A 22,875-nucleotide genomic window follows, 5' to 3' on the forward strand; every position below is an offset into this window, starting at 1 on the left:
AAAAAAAAAAAAAAAAAAAAAAAAAAAATTAGAAAAAGACATAGGAGAAACAAACTATAAAACTTTTAGAAAAACGCAGCCTAGGCAGAGAGTTCTTAGGTGTGATATCAAAAGCACAATCCAGAGAAATTTTTAAAGCGGAATAAATTAGATTTCATCAAAATTAAAAACAATTGCTCAGTGAAAGACCCTGTTAAGAGGATGAAAAAACAAGCTACACACTGGGAGAAAATATTCACAAATTGCCTATCGGACAAAGGAATTGTATCTAGAATATATAAAGAACTCTTAAAACTCAACAGTATAAAAACAAAAAAATCTGATTAGAAAATGGGTAAAAATGGCCAGGCGCAGTGGCTCATGCCTATAATCCCAGCATTCTGGGAGGCCAAGGCAGGCAGATCACCTGAGATCAGGAGTTTCCAACCAGCCTGGCAACATGGTGAAACCTCGTCGCTACTTAAAAATACAAAATTAGCTCGGTGTAATCCCAGCTACTTGGGAGGCTGAGGCAGGAGAATCACTTAAACCCGGGAGGCAGAGGTTGCAATGAGCCGAGATGTGCCACTGCACTCCAGTCTGGCGACAAGAGCAAAACTCCGTCTCAAAAAAAAAAAAAGAAAAAGAAAATTGGTGAAAGATGTGGTGCAGCTGTGTCCCGTCGGGTGGCCCCACAGAGCCACCATAGCCGCCCGTCTTCCCCAACCCAAAGACTCAGCGGCGCCACCATGGCCCACGTGGAAGAAGGTGAGGAACCCTGCGCCCTGTCCTTTCACTCCCGGGGCGCAGGCTCCAGGTCCAGGTCGGGAGGCAGCAAGATGTTCTCTCTCAAGAAGTGGAACGCGGTGGCCATGTGGAGCTGGGACGTGGAGTTCCATAAGCGCACCATCTGCAGAGTCCAGGTGATGGATGCCTGTCTTAGATATCAAGCTGAAAACAAACAAGAAGACTGTGTTGTGGTCTGGGGAGAATATAATCATTCCTTCCACATCTGCTGCACGTCCCTGTGGGTGAAACAGAACAATTGCTGCCCTCTCTGCCAGCAAGACTGGGTGGTCCAAAGAATCGGTAAATGAGAGTGGTTAGAAGGCTTCTTAGTGCAGGTGTTCAGAGCCCTGGTGGATCTTGTTATCAAGTGCCCTACAAAGGCTAGAACACTCCAGGGAATTAATTCTTCAAATAGGAGTCGATGGATCTGTGGTCCTTTGGGACCCACCAAAGGCTTGGTTTAGCATTTTGTAGTTTTATTTTCAGAAATTCTCTGCAATTAATAAGATAATTTATTAAAGATGGTCCTTTCTACCTCTGTGGTGTGTGCTACAAAAAAAGGAGAGAACTCTAAATTGAATCACCTTTTTAATTTACCCATTTCTGTACAACAGGTTGTGGAAGCAGTTTAATTCAGAGGAGAACTTTTTGCATGCTTATGGTTGAGCAGTTAAAAAATAATGTTAGCTCTCTCAACACTGTTGCATTAAAAAAAAAAGTAACAAAGTCCAGTTTAACCCCCCCACACCAAAAAAAAAGAATGATATGAACAGACATTTTACCATAGAGGATATATGGATGGCGAATGATATTCAACATCATTAGCCATTATGGAAATACAAATGAAAACCATGATTCGTTTTCACTACATATGTATTAGAATGGCTGAAATAAAAAACAGTGACAATTTCAGCTGACTTTTGACACCACGGACCATTTATTTCCTTTCTAACATTCCCTTACATTTATTCATCTTGTTCCTCATTATTTCTCTGTCATCTCCATGGGTTCCTCTTCCTTGACTGGCTTGTGGCCACTCTTCTTTCCTTGAATCTCCCTGGATGATTCTCTCTTTTTCTGATTTCAACTACCATCCATATATAGAGGACTCACAGAGACTTTTCTGCACAAATATCTGAGTCAACATGTTAAAAAAAAATGACCCCACAAGCTTCCTTCATAAGACTCCTCTTCCTCATTTTCTATTCTAGTTGTTATTATCACCATCTATCTGGTTACTCACACTTAAAATATCTGAATCTGAACTTTTTTTTCCCCCTCTGTAACTACCTCCCTCCCATATACTTAGTCCCCAAGAGCTCTATATAGTTCTCAAATCGGTCATTTTCTTGTCCTAGCCTTTGATCAGAACTTCATCCCTTGTCTTGACCACCATGGCCAACAGTGGCTTTTTTTTTCTTCTTCTTGTTTTGAGTCTTGCTCTGTCACCCAGGCTGGAATGCAGTGGGGCAATCTCAGCTCATTGCAACCTCTGCATCCTGGGTTCAAGCAATTTTCGTGCCTCAGCCTTGCAAATAGCTGGGATTACAGGCACACACCACCAGGCCTGGCTAATTTATGTATTTTTAGTAGAGACAGAGTTTCACCATGTTGGCCAGCCTGGTCTCAAACTCCTGACCTCAAGTGATCTGCCTGCTTCAGCCTCCCAAAGTGCTGGGATTGCAGGTATGAGCCACTGTGCCGGGGCAGAAGTTGCTTCTTAACTATTATGCTGTCAAGCACCAAAAATAGTTACTTAATGAATGATTGATGAATGAATAAATGTAAAAACACATGTTCAGTAAAATATAACAGCTGTTATGATAGAGGTATGAAGAGACTACAGTGAGGGCATAAAATAGAAAGGTTAAAAAAATTTTTTTTTTCTGTTTTTTGAGGTAGTTTCTCACTCTGTCGCCCAGGCTGGTGTGCAGGGGAGTGATCTGGGGTTACTGTAACATCTGCTTCCCAGGCGCAAGCGATCTTCTAGCCTCAGCCTCCTGAGGAGCTGGAACTACAGGTGTGAGCCACCACACTTGGCTATTTATTTATTTATTTATAGAGATGGGGTTTCCCCATGTTGCCCACACTTGTCTCTAACTCCTGAGCTGAAAGGGATCCACCTGCTTCCACCTCCCAAAGTGCTGCGGTTACAGGCATGAGCCAACTGTGCCAGCCCAGGAAGCTTTCACGAAAGATTTTGAAAGTACATCACTTGATTTAGAAAAGACAGCGTTTTGCTAAGGAAGATTATATACTTTAATTCTAAGGGTCAAACTTTTTTTTTTTTAGAGAAATGAAATTACTGTCTATACAGTTGGGCTTGAAGTCATAAAGGGGAGTGCTTGAGATCACAGAAATAAGCAAGGAAGTTCTTTTTTTTTTTTTGAAAGAAAGAAAGAGAAAGGGGGAGAGAGAACAGGAGTCTTGCTCTATTGCCCAGGCTGGAATGCAATCTAAAAATAGGTATTAAAAACCTCTTTTATGCCGATAATTGTACTTAACAGCGGAGACAGGAAGGAATAAGGGAAGAAAATAACAAACAGCCAACAATATTTCATTTAAGTCTGTGAAATGCTATGCAAATGCTGAAGACTGATTTACTTCCAATTATGTGGTCACCTTCAAAATAGGTGTAATATGATACTGAGAAAAATGTATGTTCTGTGGACCTGGGGTGAAGAATTCTATAAATATTCACTGAGTTTACTTGTTCCAGGTCTGAGTTCAAATCATTGATGTCCCTGTTAATTTTCTATCTCATTGATCCATCGAATATTAACAATGTGGTGTCAAAGTCTCCCGCTATTATTGTGCGGGAGTCCAAGTCTCTTTATAAGTCATTAAGAACTTGTCTTATGTATCTGGGTGCTCCTATATAGGGTGCATATTATATTTATGATCATTGACTCCTGTTGTTGCATTGATCCTTTTACCATTATGTAATGTCCTTCTTTGTTTCTTTTAGTCTTTGTTACTATTAAAGCCTATTTTGTCAGAGACGAAAGTTACAACTCCTGTTTTCTTTTCTTTTTTTTTTGCTCTCCATTTGATTGGTAAATCTTCCACCAGCCCTTTGTTTTGAGTCTTTGTGTGTCCTTGCTTATGAGATGGATCTGGATACAGTGAACCAATGGGTTTTGACTTTTTATTCAATTTGCCTGTGTCTTTGATTGGGGCATTTAATCCATTTAAATTTAGAATTAATATTGATATTTGTAAGTTTAATATTGTCATTTAATGCTAGCTGGCTATTTTGCCCATTAGTTGATATAGATTCTTCATCATGGAGATACTCTTTACCTTTTGGTAAGTTTTTGGGATGACTGATACTGGTTGTTCCTTTCTGTGTATAGTGCTTCTTTCAGAAGCTCTTGTAAAGCAGGCCTGGTGGTGATTAAATCTCTGAGTGCTTGCTTGTTCTTGAAAAATTTTATTTTTCCTTCATTTATGAAGCTTAATTGGGCTGGATATGAGATTCTGGGTTGAAAATTCTTTTCTTTGAGGATATTGAATATTGATCCCCACTCTCTGCTAGTTCGTAGGGTTTCGGCTGAGAGATCTGCTGTGAGTCTGATAGGCTTCCCTTTATGGGTAACCTGACCTTTCTCTCTAGCTGTCCTTAGAATTTTCTCCTTCATTTCAACCCTGGTGAATCTAACGATTATGTGTCTTGGGGTTGCTCTACTTGAGGAATATCTTTGTGGCGTTCTCTGTATTACCTGAAGTTGAGTATTTTCCTGCCTTACTAGGTTAGGAAAGTTTTCCTGAATACTATCCTGAAGAATACTTTCCAGCTTGGATTCATTCTCTTCATGACATTCAGGTACACCTATCAAAAGTAAATTAGGTCTTTTCACATAGTCCCATATTTCCTGGATACTTGGCTCATTCCTTTTTACTTTCTTCTCTAGTTTTGTCTTCTCGTTTCATTTCATTAAGTTGGTCTTCGACCTCTGATATCCTTTCTTCTGCTTGATCAATTCGACTGTTAAAACCTGTGCATACTTTGTGCAGTTCTCATATTGTGTTCTTCAGTTCCATTAATTCACTTATATTCCTCTCTAGATTGTCTATTCTCGTTAGGATTTCGTCAATCCTTTTTTCAAGGTTCTTAGTTTCTTTACATTGGGCTAGAACATGTTCTTTTAACTCACATAAGTTTCTTATCATCCATCTTCTGAAGCCTAATTCTGTTATTGGAACGCACTCGTTCTCCATCAGGCCTTGTTCCCTTGTTGATGAGGAACTGTGATCCTCTGTGGAGGGAGAGGCATTCTGATTTTGGGTATTCTCAGCCTTTTTACGCTGGTTTCTTCCCATCATTGTAAATTTATCCACCTGTCGTCTTTGTAATTACCGACTTTCAAATTTGGTCTCTGAGTGGACGTCCAACTTGTTGATTCCCAGTGCCGGAATCTGAGCAACCCACTGCGCCGGCCAAAACGGCAGCGTTAAGATTCGTGGTGCTTTTCTGCCGGGGAATCTCCGGTCTGGCTTCCTTCTTGAGTCCCTTTTTCAATCAGCTGAATAGGCGACTCTGCCTTCCCAGAGCTCCAAACATCGACCAAAAGGGGACCCAGTCCCATTTACTGGGCGCCAGCAAAACCGCCTCACCGTCCATAAGAGTCGCGCTGGCGACATGTGGGGCTCCTCCGCTGGGAATCTCCTGGTACATGAGCAACAAAAATTCTTCTGAAAGTGTGGCGTCCTCTCGTTCTCTGCGCTTTCACTGGGAGCTACAATCCTGAGCTGCTAGTGATCAGCCATCTTGGATCTCTGTCCTAAGTCTCAGTCTTACTGGCAAGGGACTCACACTGCGAAACACCTGCAATCCGCAGAGTGTCGTCATGGCACACCACACCGGTGTAAACGAGCTTCAGTAAAGAGGAACCCCAAGGGGATTCGGGAGAAAAAAGCAGAGCAACACCATGAGCAGCTGTCTCCCCAACGCTTGAGGAGCCAGAATCCTGGAGGCTGTGAATTGATGTTCCAAACTTAAGACAAAGTTAAATTTGCCTTCTTTCGTAAGAAAGAAGTTTCATAGACTTCTTCCTTAACTAACAGGGGGCTCAGAATGAGAAAAGAAGTCACATGGTTGCCTAAAATTACTTTTCCTATAATCAACATAATAGTAGGCAAGACTAAAGTAGTTAAGGTTTTTAATAATGAATGTATTTTAATAAAGTCACAAAGCCAAATGAGCCACAGCAAATGTTCTGCTGTGTTTTGTAGGGAAAAAGTAATGTAGGAATAATTTTTAAAAATCTAAACAACATCCAAGAATCTCAACTCCCTATAACTTATAACCTGAAGAATTCCTTTCCTCATCCATGAAACTAAGATACAGTAGCTCCCCACCACCCTTATCCGTGGTTTCGCCTTCCATGACGATTTCAGTTACCCATGGTCAACTGTGGGTCAAAAATATTAAAGGGAAAATTCCAGAAATAAATAATTGACAATTTTAAATTGCCCGCCTGGATGTGACTCCTCTCTTTGTGAGGTAAATCCATGATGTAGATGCTTCCCGTCCACTCGTCACTTAGGAGCGGTTACCAGATCCAGTATCAGGGCTTGTGTTCAAATCACCCTTATTTCACTTCATAACGGCCCCAAGGCGCCACAGCAGTGATGCTGGCAATCGATCAGCCAAAGAGAAGCTGTAAAGTACTCCCTTTAAGGGAAAAGGTGAAAGTTCGTGACTTAATAAGCAAAGAAAAAAAAAAGAAAAGAAAATGCTGAGGTTGCTAAGATCTACGGGAAGAATGAAAGAATGAATCTTTTATTCTTGCATCTATGGAGGAAAAAGAAATTTCTGCATAGTGTGCACAGAGTTCAGCACTATCCACAGTTTCAGGCGTCTACTGGGGGGTCTTGGCACTTATCCCATACCTTGGCTGGCAGAGGGGACTGCTGTGTAAGGGACCTGCTACTAAGATACAGGCACCTACCTTCTAAAGTTGTATTCATGATCGTGACACACTGCCTTCAGGCAATTAGCACTGTGTCTGGCACAATTTAAGTGTTCAACAAATGTCACCTATTGTTATTTCTATTATTTAAAAGCATATTTAAGAATGAGAATCAGTCTGGGCACCATGGCTCATGCCTGTAATCCCAGCACTTTGGGGGGCTGAGCCAGAAGGATTGCTTAAGGCCAGGAGCTCAAGACCAGACTGGCCAACATAGCAAAACCCCATCTCTACAAAACATACAAAAAGTTAACTGGACATGGTGGCACGCACCTATAATACCAGCTACTTGGGAGGCTGAGACACGAGAATCACTTGAACCTGGGAGAAGCCAGAGGTTGCAGTGAGCTGAGCACCACTGTACTCCAGCCTGGGCAGAGCAAGACACAGCAAGACTCTGTCTCCAAAAAAAAAAAAAAGATGAAAATCAACTACTAGAACTTTATCCAGTGGCCATGATGCAGATGACAGTGTTGTAGTAACAGCAGCTGTTAATAATTCCACATCACTTACCACTCATCAGACACTCCCCTAAGTGCTTTACTCAAATAATAAACTCTTGATTTTCACACTGACCCTATAAAGTAAGTACTATTTTACTTATGAAGAAACTTAGGTTGAGTAACCTGCCAAGGTCACTCACTTGGCAAGTGGTGGAGCAGGGATAAGATCCAAGATATTCTTTCTCTAGAGCGTGCGCACTTAACAATGCTTCCACCCACCAGATAAGGAGGCATTTCTGGACCCTACCTGACAACTGACAATTCCCAACCTGACGCTGGGGTCCCAGAATCTGAATTTCCCAGATTTGCCTGTAAATTTCAAGAACTGCTGATTAAATAAAGTGTCATGTTTTTGTTAAATATGATAACTGAGTCCTACAATGTGGGGTTTGGATACTACTCCATTACCTAGCATCTGTAGTAGGGCATTTTGCTGTAACATGAACAGTGGCTAATTTCCCAGGCAAACCTGTCCACCCACCCCTCACCTATCCTCCTTGGGCCAGGGATGGCCTTATTTGTCTTACTGTGATTACAGAATAAACAACTTGGGAAGACCATCATCAGCTTTTCAATGACATGGCCTTACACTTGCATCTCACACTTGGAAGGCTGACTCTTGCTCCAAGAACCCAAGCCCCTTCCTTTCCCATCCAAGAAGTAGACTGCTCCCAGCACATAAGCCACAGACCTGGCGGGCCACAGGGGCTTTCGTAAACTAGCAACAACAGCTCTTCCTACCCACTGTGGGACCATAACTCATATCTAGGGCCTCAATTCTTGACCTGGAGGAGAAGGGCCTTGAACACTCCCCTGAAAATACAGCAACTCTGTGATGCATGTATTTGTCTGGGAGGAGAATCTGTAGCTTTCACCAGATTCTCAAAGATTCCAGAAGAAGATAATCAACAATGGGATTTACCAAAACTGAGAACATCATAATTTCATAGACATGTTTTAAACCAGATTAGATGCAAATAACTACAATCAACATTATAATGCTTTTCTAAGTAACTGAAATACGAATAAAATAACTTAAGAATTTGCAACTATGCCATTAGTATCTGATTTAAACATGCAGTAAAAGCCCAGAATGCTTAAGGAACTCTTGTCTGAAGAGCTACCTGGGCCGGGTGCGGTGGCTCAGCCTGCAATCCCAACACTTTGGGAGGCCAGGGCAGGTGGATCACCTGAGGTCAGAAGTTCGAGACCAGCCTGGCCAACGTGGTGAAACACTGTGTCTACTAAAAATACAAAAGCTTAGCTGGGCATGGTGGCACGCATCTGTAATCCCAGCTACTTGGGAGGCTGAGGCAGGAGAATCACTTGAACGTGGGAGGCGAAGGTTGCAGTGAGCCGAGATCGCACCACTACACTTCAGCCTGGATGACGGAGCAAGATTCCATCTCAAGGAAGGAAAAAAAAAAAAAAAAAAGATCAACCTATACAGGACATTTTACGTTATCCACACACTTCACTTAGACGAATACCATGGGGGCTTGCAAGTGGCCTGACAGCAACCTGCTGACACAGAGCTCTTGAGCCCACACGCTGGATAAACAGATATAGACCTTCTTTTTGCCAAAGAGAGTGAAATAAAGTGCCAAGAAGATCCTGCCTCAAAAGCCTGTCTTGCCGATATATCCCTAAAACTGTTCAGGGAGTTAATCTTTTTTTTTTTTTGAGACTGAGTCTCACTCTGTGAGTGCACTGGCGCTATCTTGGCTCACTGCAACCTCCGCCTCTCAGGGAGTTAATCTTAAAAGTTGTCTGATTTCTCTGCGAAATGGAGTGAAAGCTAAAAGAACTGAAGGGAAAAAAAAGCTAGAGTAAAAAAGTAACATAAGAAACAAAGACAATAAATGTATCCAGCTACAGAAGACTGTGTTGTTTTGCATTGTATCAATAATGCTTTCAAAATGCAAGGAGCAGGAAGAATTCTTCTGAATTTTTTTACAAATATGTATTACTTTTTGAACTTTTTACAAGATGTTAAAATGGATCATCTGATCTACAAAGTTCTCTTTCCCCACTCTAAGAGTACAGACTTTGAGAAAAACAATGCACTAAAAAGAACTTAGCATCCAATTACTATGATCTTTACCAATCTTCCATGAAAGGAGAGAGGCCACAGGCATCTCCCTTCTCTAAGGAAGAGTAGAAAATGTGAATTTTGTAGAGATTCCCTTACATTTTAAGTGTGTGTGTGTTGCTATTATCGTAGGAGACTTTCTACTTTTAAACAATTAAATTTCTATTTGGGAAAAAAGATGACTCCAAAAAGTTGAAGATTATCATCAATTACATGAAAATTAAATTAAAATTTATTTCTTTAGCCACTTTATGGTAAACATCTCCAACTTTCCCAGGAGGGTAAGCTATATATTCACTTCGCTTTATGTTAAAATGAACACCTCCAACTTTCCAAGCAAGGTAATGTATTCATCCTGAAGTGAATCCTCTACTGCTTTTCCATAAGGAAAGCAGACATGAGAACCACTGCTTTGAAGCAAGGATGATACTCCAAATATTTGGCAGCTGGTAAAACAGTGGGGTCCAGGGGCCTGGAGTCCCCCTGCTGTGCAGGACCTTAAAAGTTCCTTGTAAAATCCTTGGGGTCCTAATAGAGACGGGGAGTGGCCTCTGCATGCCTTCTGAGCACTAAGGGCAGGGCACTTACTAAACGACTCAAGGACCAGAGCAATCTGCACCATGAGTCACCAAGGAAGGTCCCTGAGTTGGCAGCCACAACTTCAGCATCCCCTGGGGATTTACTAGAAATGAAAATTATCTGATCTGACCACATCCCAAACTACAAAATCAGAACTGAGGATGGGCTCCACCAACCTGAGCTTTAAAAAGCCTTCCAGGTTATTCTAAAGCACAGGAAAGTTTGAAAAACACTGGGTTAGATGTAGGTGATGGGGAGGAAGGCAGCAAATCACACTGCCACGTGTGTACCTATGCAACAATTTTGCATGTTCTTCACATGTACCCCAAAACCTAAAATGCAATAAAATAAATAAATGGGGAAAAAAATAAAAAAATAAAAATAAATAAATAAATAAAATAAAATAAAAAAGAAGTGATTGGCATTTAGTTTATAATATTTTGCAAAATCTTGTAACACATTTTATTGGCTACTCTGTTAAATAATAGAATAATAACAATAGCTAACACCATGTATCATGTAGATAGATGTAAGTAATAAAAACTGATAAAATGTTTTGTTTTATATGTATAAGGAAACTATATGAATATAAATAAAAATATATATACATCCTACACTAAAAAAAACAAAACAAAACAAACAAACAAACAAACAAAAAACACTGGGTTAAACAACAGAAAAGCCCTTCCTTCCCAATGGCCTTCAGGCTTGAGGATCAGCCCATCTATGGAGCAAAATGCACCTTTACTGGCAACAGCAGTAATAAACTCTTAGATTAAAACAGAGTTGGCCTCAAACTCAAGCCCCACGACATGCAGGCATTACTTGCTGTGTGATCCCATGGGATTATTAGTAATAACTGAGATAATAAACGTGAGCCATGCTAGGGGAAAAGGATGGAAATCGCTAGTTAGTATTTCACCAACACCAGTGGCTCTCAAACTTTGATATCCATCTGAATAGCTTGTAGTGATAAATACAGACACCCAGCTTCCCCCAGAGAAGATAGTTGGAGTAAGAGAATTTACCTGAGTAAACCCACCCCTCCCAATCTGATGCAGATAATTCCCATCCCTTGTTCTTTCAGAAAAAAGACAGCTGTGGGAAAGAAGGAAGGAAGGAAAGGAGGGAGGGAGGGGAGGAAAGGAGGAAGGAAGGAGGGAAGGAGGGAAAGGGGGAAGGAGGGGGGAGGAGGGAGAGGGGGAGGCAGGGACACAGCTGTAGCCAGGCATGGTGGCTCAGGCCTCTAATCCCAGCACTTTGGGAGGCCGAGGTGGGCAGATCGCCTGAGGTCAGAGCTTTGAGACCAGCCTGACCAACATCGAGAAACCCCGTCTCTACTAAAAATACAAAATTAGCCAGACATGGGGGAACGTGCCTGTAATCTCAGCCACTCAGGAGGCTGAGGCAGAAGAATTGCTTGAACCTGAGAGGCGGAGGTTGCAGTGAGCCAAGATCACACCATTGCATTACAGCCTGGGAAACAAGAGCGAAACTCTGTCTCAAAAAAGAAAAAAGAAAAACACAGAAGGCCCCTTACCAAAGGGCCTTCCCTGCCCTACGCCATCTTCTTCTGCTTCCCCAGGCATAAACCCATTCCTATCCCAAAAGCCTAGCAATTTGGGGAAAATCAACCAGAGAGCTACAGCTAATTCTGTATTTTCCTTTCCAGAAAAAAAAAAAAAAAAAAAAAAAGGTGATACTGCCCACATTAGCAAATGCTAAAAATAATGCTACGTTTCAAACATCTGCAGATAATCTTTCTGGAATATAATATCACACAGCTTCTTACTCTAATTAAAATTTTTAAAAATCAAAGCAACTGATGAAGAACTTTAATGTATGTACAAATTATGTTTTATTTCATTTTTCATAGTTTATCATATTGAAATGAGTATGTTAAAGACAAATGAAAGCAGCTGAGAGTAGCAAAAAAAAAAAAAAAAATCCAGGAAAAAAATAATTCCCCAATCTCCCTTGTGTCAGAATATAAACAAGGAAAGAGAAGAGAATTGAGTGAATATATAATGAGCCTCGGTGACACTTTTTAATTGTACACTGCATTCTCTTCCCAACTTCAACCCTCAATACCAGTGGGGGCAGGAGCAGGGTCTCAGAAGGCAGAAGGGCTGTCAGGCCCAGGGAGCTGAAGGGGTGCAATGAGGAGCCTTGCTCTGAGAGAGCCAGTTCTACCCAACTTTCTGGTTTAGAAGAGAAGGCTTCTTCCTCCAGCTGCTGAGTTCGGAGAACTAGGACTAAAATCTAGAGAACAAGGTAATGTCCGCTCATGCGTCAGGACATCTGGTTCAATTCATAAATCCTCCTCTGGTGAGAGAGAGGGAACACTTTAATTGCTCACCTACAGTTACAGCAGTGTTAGTATCAGTGAAGGGGGTGAAGCTTAACTGCTCTTCAGACTAAACCCTTCTCTTAAGATGTCTCAAGTTTTTCTTTAGCCTTTGATAAAATGTATCATTCACTCATTCATTTATTTAAAGAGCCAAGGTCTCACTCTGTCGCCCAGGCTGGAGTGCAGTGGTGCAAGCAGAGCTCACTGCAGCCTTGAACTCCTGGGATCAAGGATCCTCCTGCCTCAGCTTCCCAAGCAGCTGGAGCTACAGATGTCTGCCAGTATACACAACTAAGAAATATGTCTTCAACCATCTAAGGTTTTCCTCCCCTGCCTCCATGGTAGACAATCACACCCAGCTGATGTGATCTCCTCCACATTTCTAAACTGGGCTAAGCAGCTGCTCAACAGTCTGAGATGCCTCAAACCAGGACACAGCTGGCCACACGCTCCAGGCCCGCCTGGCTTCCTGGCTACTCTTCTAAGGAGGAGCCTTCTATTTCTTTTCTAAAATTAGTATTCAAAATATTATTACTACGTAGTTCCTTACTTCCTGATTTTGTTTCCCTTTCATTCTGGTACTAGAAGGAAAAAAAAAACACTAAAAATATGTGAAACATGAAAATGAATAAGTAGCATTATCAAATTATGATTGAATGCAATTCCTTTAAAAGACAAAAATGCTTCGATACTGGAAGTGATGTTTATAAAATCTGAGGATTTTTCTCTTGCTGTTTTCTGCTACTGTTAAGGAAAAGCAAAGGCCCAGGCAGACACAGTTGCAACTAACTACAGAATCACTCTGATTTCTACAGCAATTAAAAAAAACGAATTCATGCCAAAAGACATTCTAACACTCTCAAAATGTTATTTTTCTTCACTCTTCAATGGGTCTTTTCTTTCTATTTTTTTTTTTAATTTTTATTTTAAGAAGCTTTCAGGAATACCACCACCAAAACACACAATAAACTGAAACTGTTAATGCAGCAAATTACACCTATATTCAAAGCGAGTGCTGAGCTTCTACTGTACTAGTTTTTCCCTCATGGAAGGAAAAGGGGACAGGGTTTTGAGGAAGGTCACTACTCCTCATTCCCATCCTCCTGGCATCAGTCATCCTGCAGCCAGTGGCTCCTGTAGCCTACTCACCTACCTCTGTGCTCCCAGAACCAGCCCCAACACAAGGTCAGGAGCCCCAAGTCAACAATCAGAGTCTAGTAACAGGCCTTGCTCAGCCGCAAAGTGACACAGAAGTTGTCTCCTCGGATGCTCACAAACTCTTTAAACCTAAAAGGAAATTTCCTTCAGCAATGGTTCAAAGCCTGAGACAGCTGCATATAGGGTCAGCAAGAAGAAAGAAAAAGATTCAAAATTCAAACATAACTCAAGGCTTCAGTAATAACATCCTTTAAAACAAAGAATAGCATTTATTAACTACATTCTGGTTTTTATTGAGTTAATTAATAGACTGTATTAATATCTAAAAACTAAGCAATTAATGGCAACAAACTATGTATGTCCTTGTCTTTGCTCTTATAATAAAATCTAAAAACAAGTGAAATGAGCACTTCAGTAGCTTTCCACAGGCTTATAAGGTTAATTTTCCCCAAAAATCTGCAGGATTGGCTTATAAATTAAATTTTGGTCTTATTTATAGATAAGAAACAGATTTGAATAGTATCAGTAACAACAATATAAGGAAATGTTTACCCCAAGATGGGTCACAGCCTCTGTGCTTAATGTGAATTCTGTGTCCCTGCAATGATTTCAGTGGCATGTTGTTGCAAGCTTTAATTCAAAAATACATTTCACTATGTTTTTAGCTTTTAAAAAAGTATTTTTTCTAAGTTAAGCTCCTTTGATTTTGCTTATTGTACTGATTATGATGGATATTTTATGTTAAAAAATTCTAACATATTTTACCCCCTTGTTTCAGTACTATTTCCTTCTTTCCCAAATGATTGCCCATTTGCCAAATACTTTCATTTCACTGCATCTCCTTTTAAAAAATGCTGACCACAGAGATGTCTGAAGAAAGAGATACTTTAGAAAATATAATTTAAACACCCGTCTACCTGCTCTCATAAAATTATACTCAGATTTCCACTTGGTCCAACTACCAACTGATCTCCTCCAAGATGTTAACTGCTAAACTAGTACTATTTTATGTTTTGAACAATACTGAACAATAAATAACCTCTTATTTTATTTTTAATCACTGAGGCAAAGGCAATATGAGTCACCAGTTCCCACCATAAGGAATATGCTCCATCTAAATCACACTGGCTGTTAACGGACTTCACAGTCTAGTTCAGTATCACTCAGGAATGGGTATCACCCCTATTCTCATTAATGAGGAACTGGCCCTACCCCAGGATCATTTCTTCTCTCACCAGCAAAGTCTGCCTCATTCTTCCAGACCTCCTCTGAAACACTTTTATCAACGACATCCTCTCCTAAGCCTCACAACAATCGCAGTGTGAAACACGCCCCTCCCACGGCACCCTCAACCCTCTTATTCAACTGGGGGCTCCTTTCGGACAGCGAGGTCTGATTCAACACTGGATTCCCACATGCAAAACAGTTCCAAGCCCAAAGGGGCTCATAAAATGGTTTATGTTTTGCTTTTCCAATAAACCTGAGGCTAAAAAAGTAAGCACACTTTCATAATACCCATTATTTCTCTTAAAAATCCTAGACAATTCTGTTGGCTGGAAGAAAAACTATACCTATAAAACCAAGTTCGAAATTATCTCACTGCATTATACTAGGGTTTTTTAAAAAGATCCATTGTCTCTAAACAAGTGGTGACTCCTTAAATTGAGTTACTTCCTACAGCTCTAAGAAAAGAAAAAGATTTTTCTGGCTATGAAGACACAAAAGTATCCCTATCCCTTAAAGCCATGAAAACAGACAGGGTTGTACAAGGATGCCAGCTGTCCCAGACCAGCAGAAGACCTCAGGCACAAGAAAGGGTACTGACAGCCGGGTCAGCAGCCAGGCAACTCCCTTTGAGTTACCTGATTCTTGAAACACTGCCCTTGACACTTCACAGGCAACATCTGCCAGGAAACTATGGGTGAACATTCCTGGAGAAATGTGTGTCTCAACAGGAAAGGGGGTCTCTTCCAGTATCTTAGGAGAGTGAGTCTGAAGCAGAACAGGAGTCAGAGGTCAAAGGAAAACGATTTTGAGTCTAAAGGTATTAGGAGGAGAGAAGCAAGGTCTTAGAAAGCAAGAGAGCTTTCTAAGAGGGGACGGGGAACGGGGAAGCAGACCCCCAAGTGATGCATCGCGACCTAGCAATGGTGAAACGTAAGGCACACAGAAACATTAGAGCAAAACAAAACAAAAATTTAAAATGCAGGATTAAAGAAGCTTTTCCCTTTTATATAAAAGTATTAAATCTCGGATAATGAAGTTTGAGGAAGTAAGCTACGATGTAAAAATACTTTAAAATGGAAGCAACGTCGTCAAATGGCTTTTTTTTTTAAGGCCTCAAAAATAGATACTTTTTAAAAGAAGGAAATGACGAGTGTTGTTGGGTAAATAAGATGTCTGATGAAGGGACAGTGCGTACCTCTGATGTCCTAGTTATCCTCTATCTACAAGAGGAAGAATAAACTGGGCCTCTTATACTCCAGTTGCCCCCTAAAATGAGCAGCAGAGACAAGAAATTGTAATGGTAATGAAAATGTAAACAAGAAGTTGTGGAATTTATGGAGCCTCAGAGTCAAAAGTAAATCAAAAAAATTACCAATGTCCAACTACGTACTTCTTCCTGATCCAATCGAATTTCCATGATCTACTCCATCTAGAACACTGTAACACATCACCTAGATCCGTTCTAATTCCAGATTCCGTGAGGTCTCTTTATACATTGGTGCTCAGAAAACAATTAAATCCTCACTAAAAATAAAACTTACAATAAGAACCATTAGAAAATCTATATTAAAATGTAGGAAAGTAAGCTGGGGAGGGTATAGTTTGTTAAAACCTTCTGGAGAGGAATTTGTTTAAAAGAAAAAGGCTTTTTTTTGGTTTTTTTTTTTTTTTTAGATGGAATCTCGCTCTGTCACCCAGGCCAGAGTGCCGTAGTGGTATCTTAGCTCACTACAATCTGCCTCTCACGTTCAAGTGATCCCCCTGCCTCAGCCTCCCAAGTAGCTGGGACTACAGGTGTACGCCACCACACCCAGATAATTTTTGGATTTTTAGTAGAGATGGGGTTTTACCTTGTTGGCCAGGCTGGTCTCGAACTCCTGACCTCAAGTGATCTGTCCACTTGAGGTATGCCCAGGTATGAGCCACCACACCCGGCCAAAATCAAATCTTTAAAATGTGCCTGCTCTTTTTTTTTTTTTTTGAGGTGGAGTCTTGCTCTGCCACCCAGTGGTGCGACCTCGGCTCACTGCAGCCTCTGCCTCCCGGGTTCAAGCAGTTCTCCTGCCTCAGCCTCCTGAGTAGCTGGGACTACAGGTACGTGCTACCACACCTGGCTAATTTTTTATAGTTTTAGTGGAGACAGGGTTTCACCACGTTGGCCAGGATGGTCTCAAACACCTGGCCTCAAGTGACTCACCCACCTTGGCTTCCCAAAGTGCTGGGATTACAGACATGAGCCACTCACTATACCTGGCCTAAAATGTGCCCGTTCTTTTGCCCAGCAATTCTATTGAAGAAGAAAGCCTGTTTGCTCACATACATGTATATACACTGCAGAAAAGAACCACCTATTAAAAAGCATTCAACAAAGCACTAGCTGCAATTCCAAAAGAAATCACAAAATTTAAATACCCAGCAGTAAATGTTTATCCTCTTCAACACTGTAAAGTATGTTTACCATGTTTAAGCAAATAAATTTAAAAGATTTTTTTTGAATTATTAAATCAACAATTTTCAACAAAGTAGAAACGTGTGCAGGCATTGACCTAGGTGCTGGGACACAACAGTGACAAAACAAAGTCCTTCCACTCATAAAGCTTATTTTCTTAAGGGGAAACCACACACAATATTTTTTAAAAAGGGGGGCCTGGTAAAGAAGAGCCAAAGATTTCAAAGTTTCCGACCAAGTGTCAGGAAGGATGGATTTACGTATATATTGTTGAGGTGGGGGAAAATACAGATGGGGAAAGGTTGTGGAAGAAGAGCTGAGAGGCCAGAAGCCTGCTTTGGGTATACTGAGTTTCCGAAGACTGTTGGCCATTCAAATTAGTGATTATCTGCAGGAGCTGGACACACACACAGCTGGAGAAAAGGCAAGACAGGTCTACGTTGCAAAAGTACATATGAAAGTCACAAGCCTGAAGGTATTTGAAGCTTTGAGAGTGAAAGAAATCACACCAGTAAGGTGGATAGAGTCACAAAAAATGAGGGGGAAACACGGGCCAGTATTTGGAGGCCAGAGAGATGAAGAAAATGCAGCAAAGGCAAGGAGTGGCCACAATGTAGGAAGAGAGCCAGGAGAGGGTGGTGTCCCAGGAACGAAGCAAGACAGGTGCTCCGAGGAAGAAGATCCCATCAACTGTATGGAATGCCCGTGACAGGCGAAAGACGGAAGGAATCACTCTTGCCCATCAGACTGAGCAACAGAACCCTGGAGGCTTTGAAAAGAGCTGTTTCATACCACATGATCTCACTCACATGTGGCCTCCAAAAAAGGTGATCTCAGAAGTGGACAGTGGAATGGGGGCACCACAGGCTAGGGTGGGCTGGAAGTTGGGAAGATGTCAATCAAAGGATACAAAATTTCAGTTAGATGGGAAGAATAAGTTCAAGAGATCTATTGTACAACACGGTGACTACAGTCAATGATATATTGGATTCTTGAAAAATGTTGAGTGGATGTAAAGTATTCCCAGCACAAAAATGGTAACTATGTGAGGTAACGTATATGTTAATTAGCTAGATGTACTCATTCTACAATGTAGTATATATACCTCAAAACATCACACTGTACACAGTGAAGACATACAATTTTACCTTTCCATTTACAAAGAAAGCAAAAAAAACAGTATGAAAAGAGTCATCTCAGTAGAATAGCTGAAATATAAGTAAATTTAAGGCATGCCAGCATATGGGGAGTATACATAAAGAGAAAAACAGGCTTTTGGTTTTGTTTTGATTGGGGTGAGAGAAATGATGGCATGTTTCAATGCCAATGGGAAGGACAAAGAAACGAATGGTGTGGGAAAGAGACAAGAACGTGAGTGGACCAAGGGCACAGGGCAGCTTTCAGAGGAACAAGAAGACGTTGGCAGAGTGTAAACATCATAGAAGGCGGACAGGGTATGCAGACACAGGCTGGCTGATACCTGTGACTTCTCCCGACTGCTTGTGTTGATTTTTTCAATGAAACAGGAAGCAGCCTCATTAGCTCATAGTAAGGAGGAGGGCTTAAGCCTTTTGGGTTTGAAGACAGAGGGGGATATGAAACAGCCTTAGAGAAATGCAAAGTTACAGGGCAAGGGTGATCTGACATCAGTGGTCACCAATTGAACGGAACTGCAGGGTCTTCCTCTTTTCCCATCCCTGGGTGCAAAGCTGAACTTCAGGCTTCCCTAAGGAGGTTTATAAGATGGGGCTGGTGAGTATTTAAGAGTACATGCAGGAGAGTGATTGTGAGTATAATGATGGTCTTGGAATTTTAGCTGGGTAAGGAAGAAAGGGACGACAGGAGAGGCATGAGAAACAGTGGAAAAAGAGAGAGAGAGAGAGAGAGAGAGAGAGAGAGAGAGAGAGAGAGAGAGAGAGGACTGATGGACTATTTCATTTAGTTTGAAGAACTGAGCCACCATTTTAGATATTTTGATCAATAGAGACATTAAGAGCATCTAGTCTGCAATATAACTGGAATGAGTAATTCCTTACAATGTAATTTAGAAAATGCAAATAAGGTAAAAGAAAAGAAATCTTTACTTTCTTACCGGTTTTTACTATGTATTTGTATTTTATTTACAAATTTAGAACACTTCCCCATTTTTGGGTATCTTACCTTTTCTTTTAAACAACTCTGTGAGCATGTTATTTAAAGCAGTCTTTCATACTTTCATTTCTATAATCACTGCTGTGTGGTAACTGATCCCATGTATTCCATGCGTGCTCATGGTTTTGGGCCACTCATCCCACACATCTATAGCAGCCTCGTTTGCACCTGTTGAGTCCATGGCTACCACACACCCAGGTGCAAGCCACTGACTCTCATAAGCCTTCTAATGCAGAAGTGCCTGAGCATTTACTTAAGAGAAACATAAAATGTTGTTAGAGACAGCTTTCTGTCCTTTCCTACCTTTTCCATTACATTCAGGGCGTTATACTTATGTTTGAAATTTTATACATAGATAACTCATTTTATGTATGAATTTCAGGAAAATTAAAGATATATATAACATATGTAGTGACAAGATTTCAAGGGAGCAGTTAGTTGTGACAAGGACACAGAAATGCATTGAAACAGTTACTACAGGGCAGGAATGCTAGATTGTCCTGAAATGTATAAAAGTGACTGATGCAAAAGATCACCATGCCACAGCCCACACGACTTTCAAAAGTGCCAACATTCACGTATATTGAAAAACAAAGCAAAAAGAAAAAAAAAAAAAAAGCTAATGATTTAGCTGAGTCTAGAACCCAACTCCACTTTGGAAATAAGAACAAGGTGTTCCTAAAATTATCTTATGACATTAACAAATTTTCCAGAAACAAGCCATCACATATATTGATGGAAGATAACACTTGGTTTTGCTCAGAACTTTGCCAACAGTCACTCACCATTTCAAAAGATGATGTCACCACTGACAACTCTGCTGGAGACATCTGAGTTGCCAACACGACATTCCTGTATCAATCTCATTTTGTAGCTGTCAAGTTCACAGTGACCCCACACATACCTCAACCATCTATTTCACAAGTCTTCTAAAGCAGTATGCCTAAACATTTGCTTAATTAAGCATACGATACTTTATTATATACTTCTTTCTTTTGTTTGTTTCTTGTTTTTTTGTTTTTTTTTTTTTGAGATGGAGTCTCGCTCTGTTACCCAGGCTGGGGTGCAGTGGCGTGATCTCGGCTTACTGCAATTTCCACCTCCTGGATTCAAGCGATTCCCCTGGCTCAGCCTCCCGAGTAGCTAGGACTACAGGCGCATGCCGCCACACCCGGCTAATTTTTTTGTATTTTTAGTAGATGAGGTTTCACCGTGTTAGCCAGGATGGTCTCAATCTCCTCACCTTGTGATCCACCCGCCTCGGCCTCCCAAAGTGCTGTGATTACAGGCGTGAGCCACTGCGCCTGGCCCTTATATGCTTCCTTCTTTTTATTTTCCATATACAGTTGGTGCGTTACTCTAATTTTGTTTATAATTTTGTGTGTGGAGAGCTCATATTATCTAAGAACTTTATTTTAAAAGAATAAAGGAGGAACTGGAAAATTCTGATTTAAACAATGAGAAGGTATTATCTGTATGTTCTAAATGATCCATTATAAACATTACATATTTGTATGGTTTCAAATTGCATAAAGGATACCAAAGAAACAACTAGAAAATATGAAACTACCAGTTCCAGCAGTATGGCAGATTAGATGATCTCGGTATCTATTGATTGAAAAGCCTAAAATACTGGATAAAATGCCTTTTCCAATCCTTTTTAAATGAATCCCAGACTTGCCATAAATGTGCGTGACAAGAATACCCACAGATCAAACTGAGAACACAGAAACCAAGTAGGACCTGACTTTTGCTGTAGATTCTAACTTGCCCTTTGACAACTACATGAAGGAACAGGGAAAAGGAGAGGAAGTCCTGGGCCTGCCAAAAGGGAGTAAGATATGAGACAAGACCTCTCAGTTAAATAAAGGACCAAGAAAGTCATTTAAGAGCTTACAAACCCACTAAAGAGAAAACAGAAATACCTGTCTTGAACTTGGTATGCAGAGATAGGAGGAATTATTTCAGTGGCTCCTTTAAGAAATAGCAACCAGAAGCTAACCAACACCAGGGTATCTGGTAAAAATTAACACTTAATGGTGTGGTCTACACAACCTCAAAAAGATATCATTTAGAAGGGCCCCAGAGACCATCATCACCTAAACCCGCTAATCAATCTTAACTTCACTGTTGTGAGATAACCAAACATTATGCTCAGTCTGATAGTATAAGTTCACAGCATCGCCTATGAAGCACCCAGGTCAAGTTAGTCAGAAACGATAGGTGACAACCATCCCAAACTCAGTGGCCAAGGGCCACCAGCATGTGTTGTGCTCACCAATGTGATTAAGGAGTTTGGACAGTGTACAAAGGGAAGCTTTATCTGTGCACAATGTTTCTTCAGCCTCAGCTGTAGCTGATGGTCACAAGAAAGGCGGGGGGCTAGACCCACCTGGAGGCTCCTCACTCAAAAGGAGGATCACAGACCCGTCCTCTGAACAAGGGCAGGCCTAAAATGTTGGGAACATGATTTACAACAACGACAAATGCAAAATGTTTATCTTTAAGCCTGTGGATCTAACTTGCAATGCACAGGAAATAGATGTGCAAGTTAAGCCACATCAAGGGAAAACAAGCAGATAAAGCCATTCTACAGGACAACTGACCCAGTTTTTTCAAGATCTCAAGGCACAAAATTGGGGGAGGGGAAACTGTCCTAAATAAAAAGCCTTCAAAACCAAATCAAAGTAATGATCTTGTTTAAATTTTGCTTGAAACACATGAACTAGAAGGGTATTCTGAAGACAAATGGGGCTACCTGAACATGGATAGGTTGGTGGACAAATGGAATTATATTTAATTTAATAAGATATGGCCACAGGCCAGGGACAGTGGCTCACGCCTGCAATACCAGAACTTTGGGGGCCTGAGGCTGGTGGATCTCCCGAGGTCAAGAGTTCGAGACCAGCCTGACCAACATGGTGAAATCCTGTCTCTACTAAAAATACAAAAATTAGCCAAGAGCACAGTGGCAGGTGCCTATAATCCCAGCTACTCAGGAGGCTGAGGTAGGAGAATACTTGAACCTGGAAGACAGAGGTTGCAGTGAGCCGAGACTGCATCATTGCACTCCAGTCAAGGCCTGTTTCAAAAATAAATAAATAAATAAAATATAAAAATAAAGTTTAAAAATTATATGAAATGGATAAATATTCCTATACATAGGAATATATGCATATGTCAATATTCACACAAGAAGAAATTTATAACCTGAATATGCCTATATTCACAAAAGAAAGAAAATCAAAAATTTTAAATGGCTGGGCACAGTAGTTCATGCCTTTAATCCCAGCACTCTGAGAGGCCAAGGTAGGAGGATCACTTGAGGCCAAGAGTTTGAGACCAGCCTAGGCAATAGGGCAAGACCCTGTCCCTACTAAAAAAGTTAAAAATCAGGGGTAGGACAAAAGGTAAAAATCAAGAGCTATACAATCTTTTATAGCTTTATAAACACTTTTACCAAACATTCAGAGAACAGATAACAACACTACAAACTCTTTTAGTAAATTAAAAAAGGGACTCTTTTTGTTTTTTTGTTTTTTTTTTTTTTCAGACAGTCTTGCTGTGTCACCCAGGCCCAGTACAGTAGGATGACCTCAGCTGACTGCAACCTCTGCCTCCAA

The 22,875-nt window shown here is 40.8% G+C and overlaps 2 protein-coding genes across 9 annotated transcripts in view; one reads left to right on the forward strand and one right to left on the reverse strand.

Moving 5' to 3' along the window:
• Positions 1 to 22,875, reverse strand: part of ARID1B (AT-rich interaction domain 1B) — a 441,201-nt gene that overhangs the window by 287,599 nt on the left and 130,727 nt on the right. The window lies entirely within an intron of this gene.
• LOC108310387 (RING-box protein 2-like) lies at positions 729 to 1,374 on the forward strand. The gene has a single exon (XM_037741985.1). It carries the CDS (start codon positions 729 to 731, stop codon positions 1,074 to 1,076), a length of 348 nt encoding a protein of 115 aa, XP_037597913.1. The 3' UTR covers positions 1,077 to 1,374.

Source organism: Cebus imitator, unplaced genomic scaffold, assembly GCF_001604975.1.
Source record: "Cebus imitator isolate Cc_AM_T3 unplaced genomic scaffold, Cebus_imitator-1.0 Scaffold6, whole genome shotgun sequence".
Classification (NCBI taxonomy): domain Eukaryota; kingdom Metazoa; phylum Chordata; class Mammalia; order Primates; family Cebidae; genus Cebus; species Cebus imitator.

What these genes read in the sequence shown, in the direction of transcription:
- LOC108310387 (XM_037741985.1), top strand. Translation starts at nt 729, where the DNA reads ATGGCCCACGTGGAAGAAGGTGAGGAACCCTGCGCCCTGTCCTTTCAC.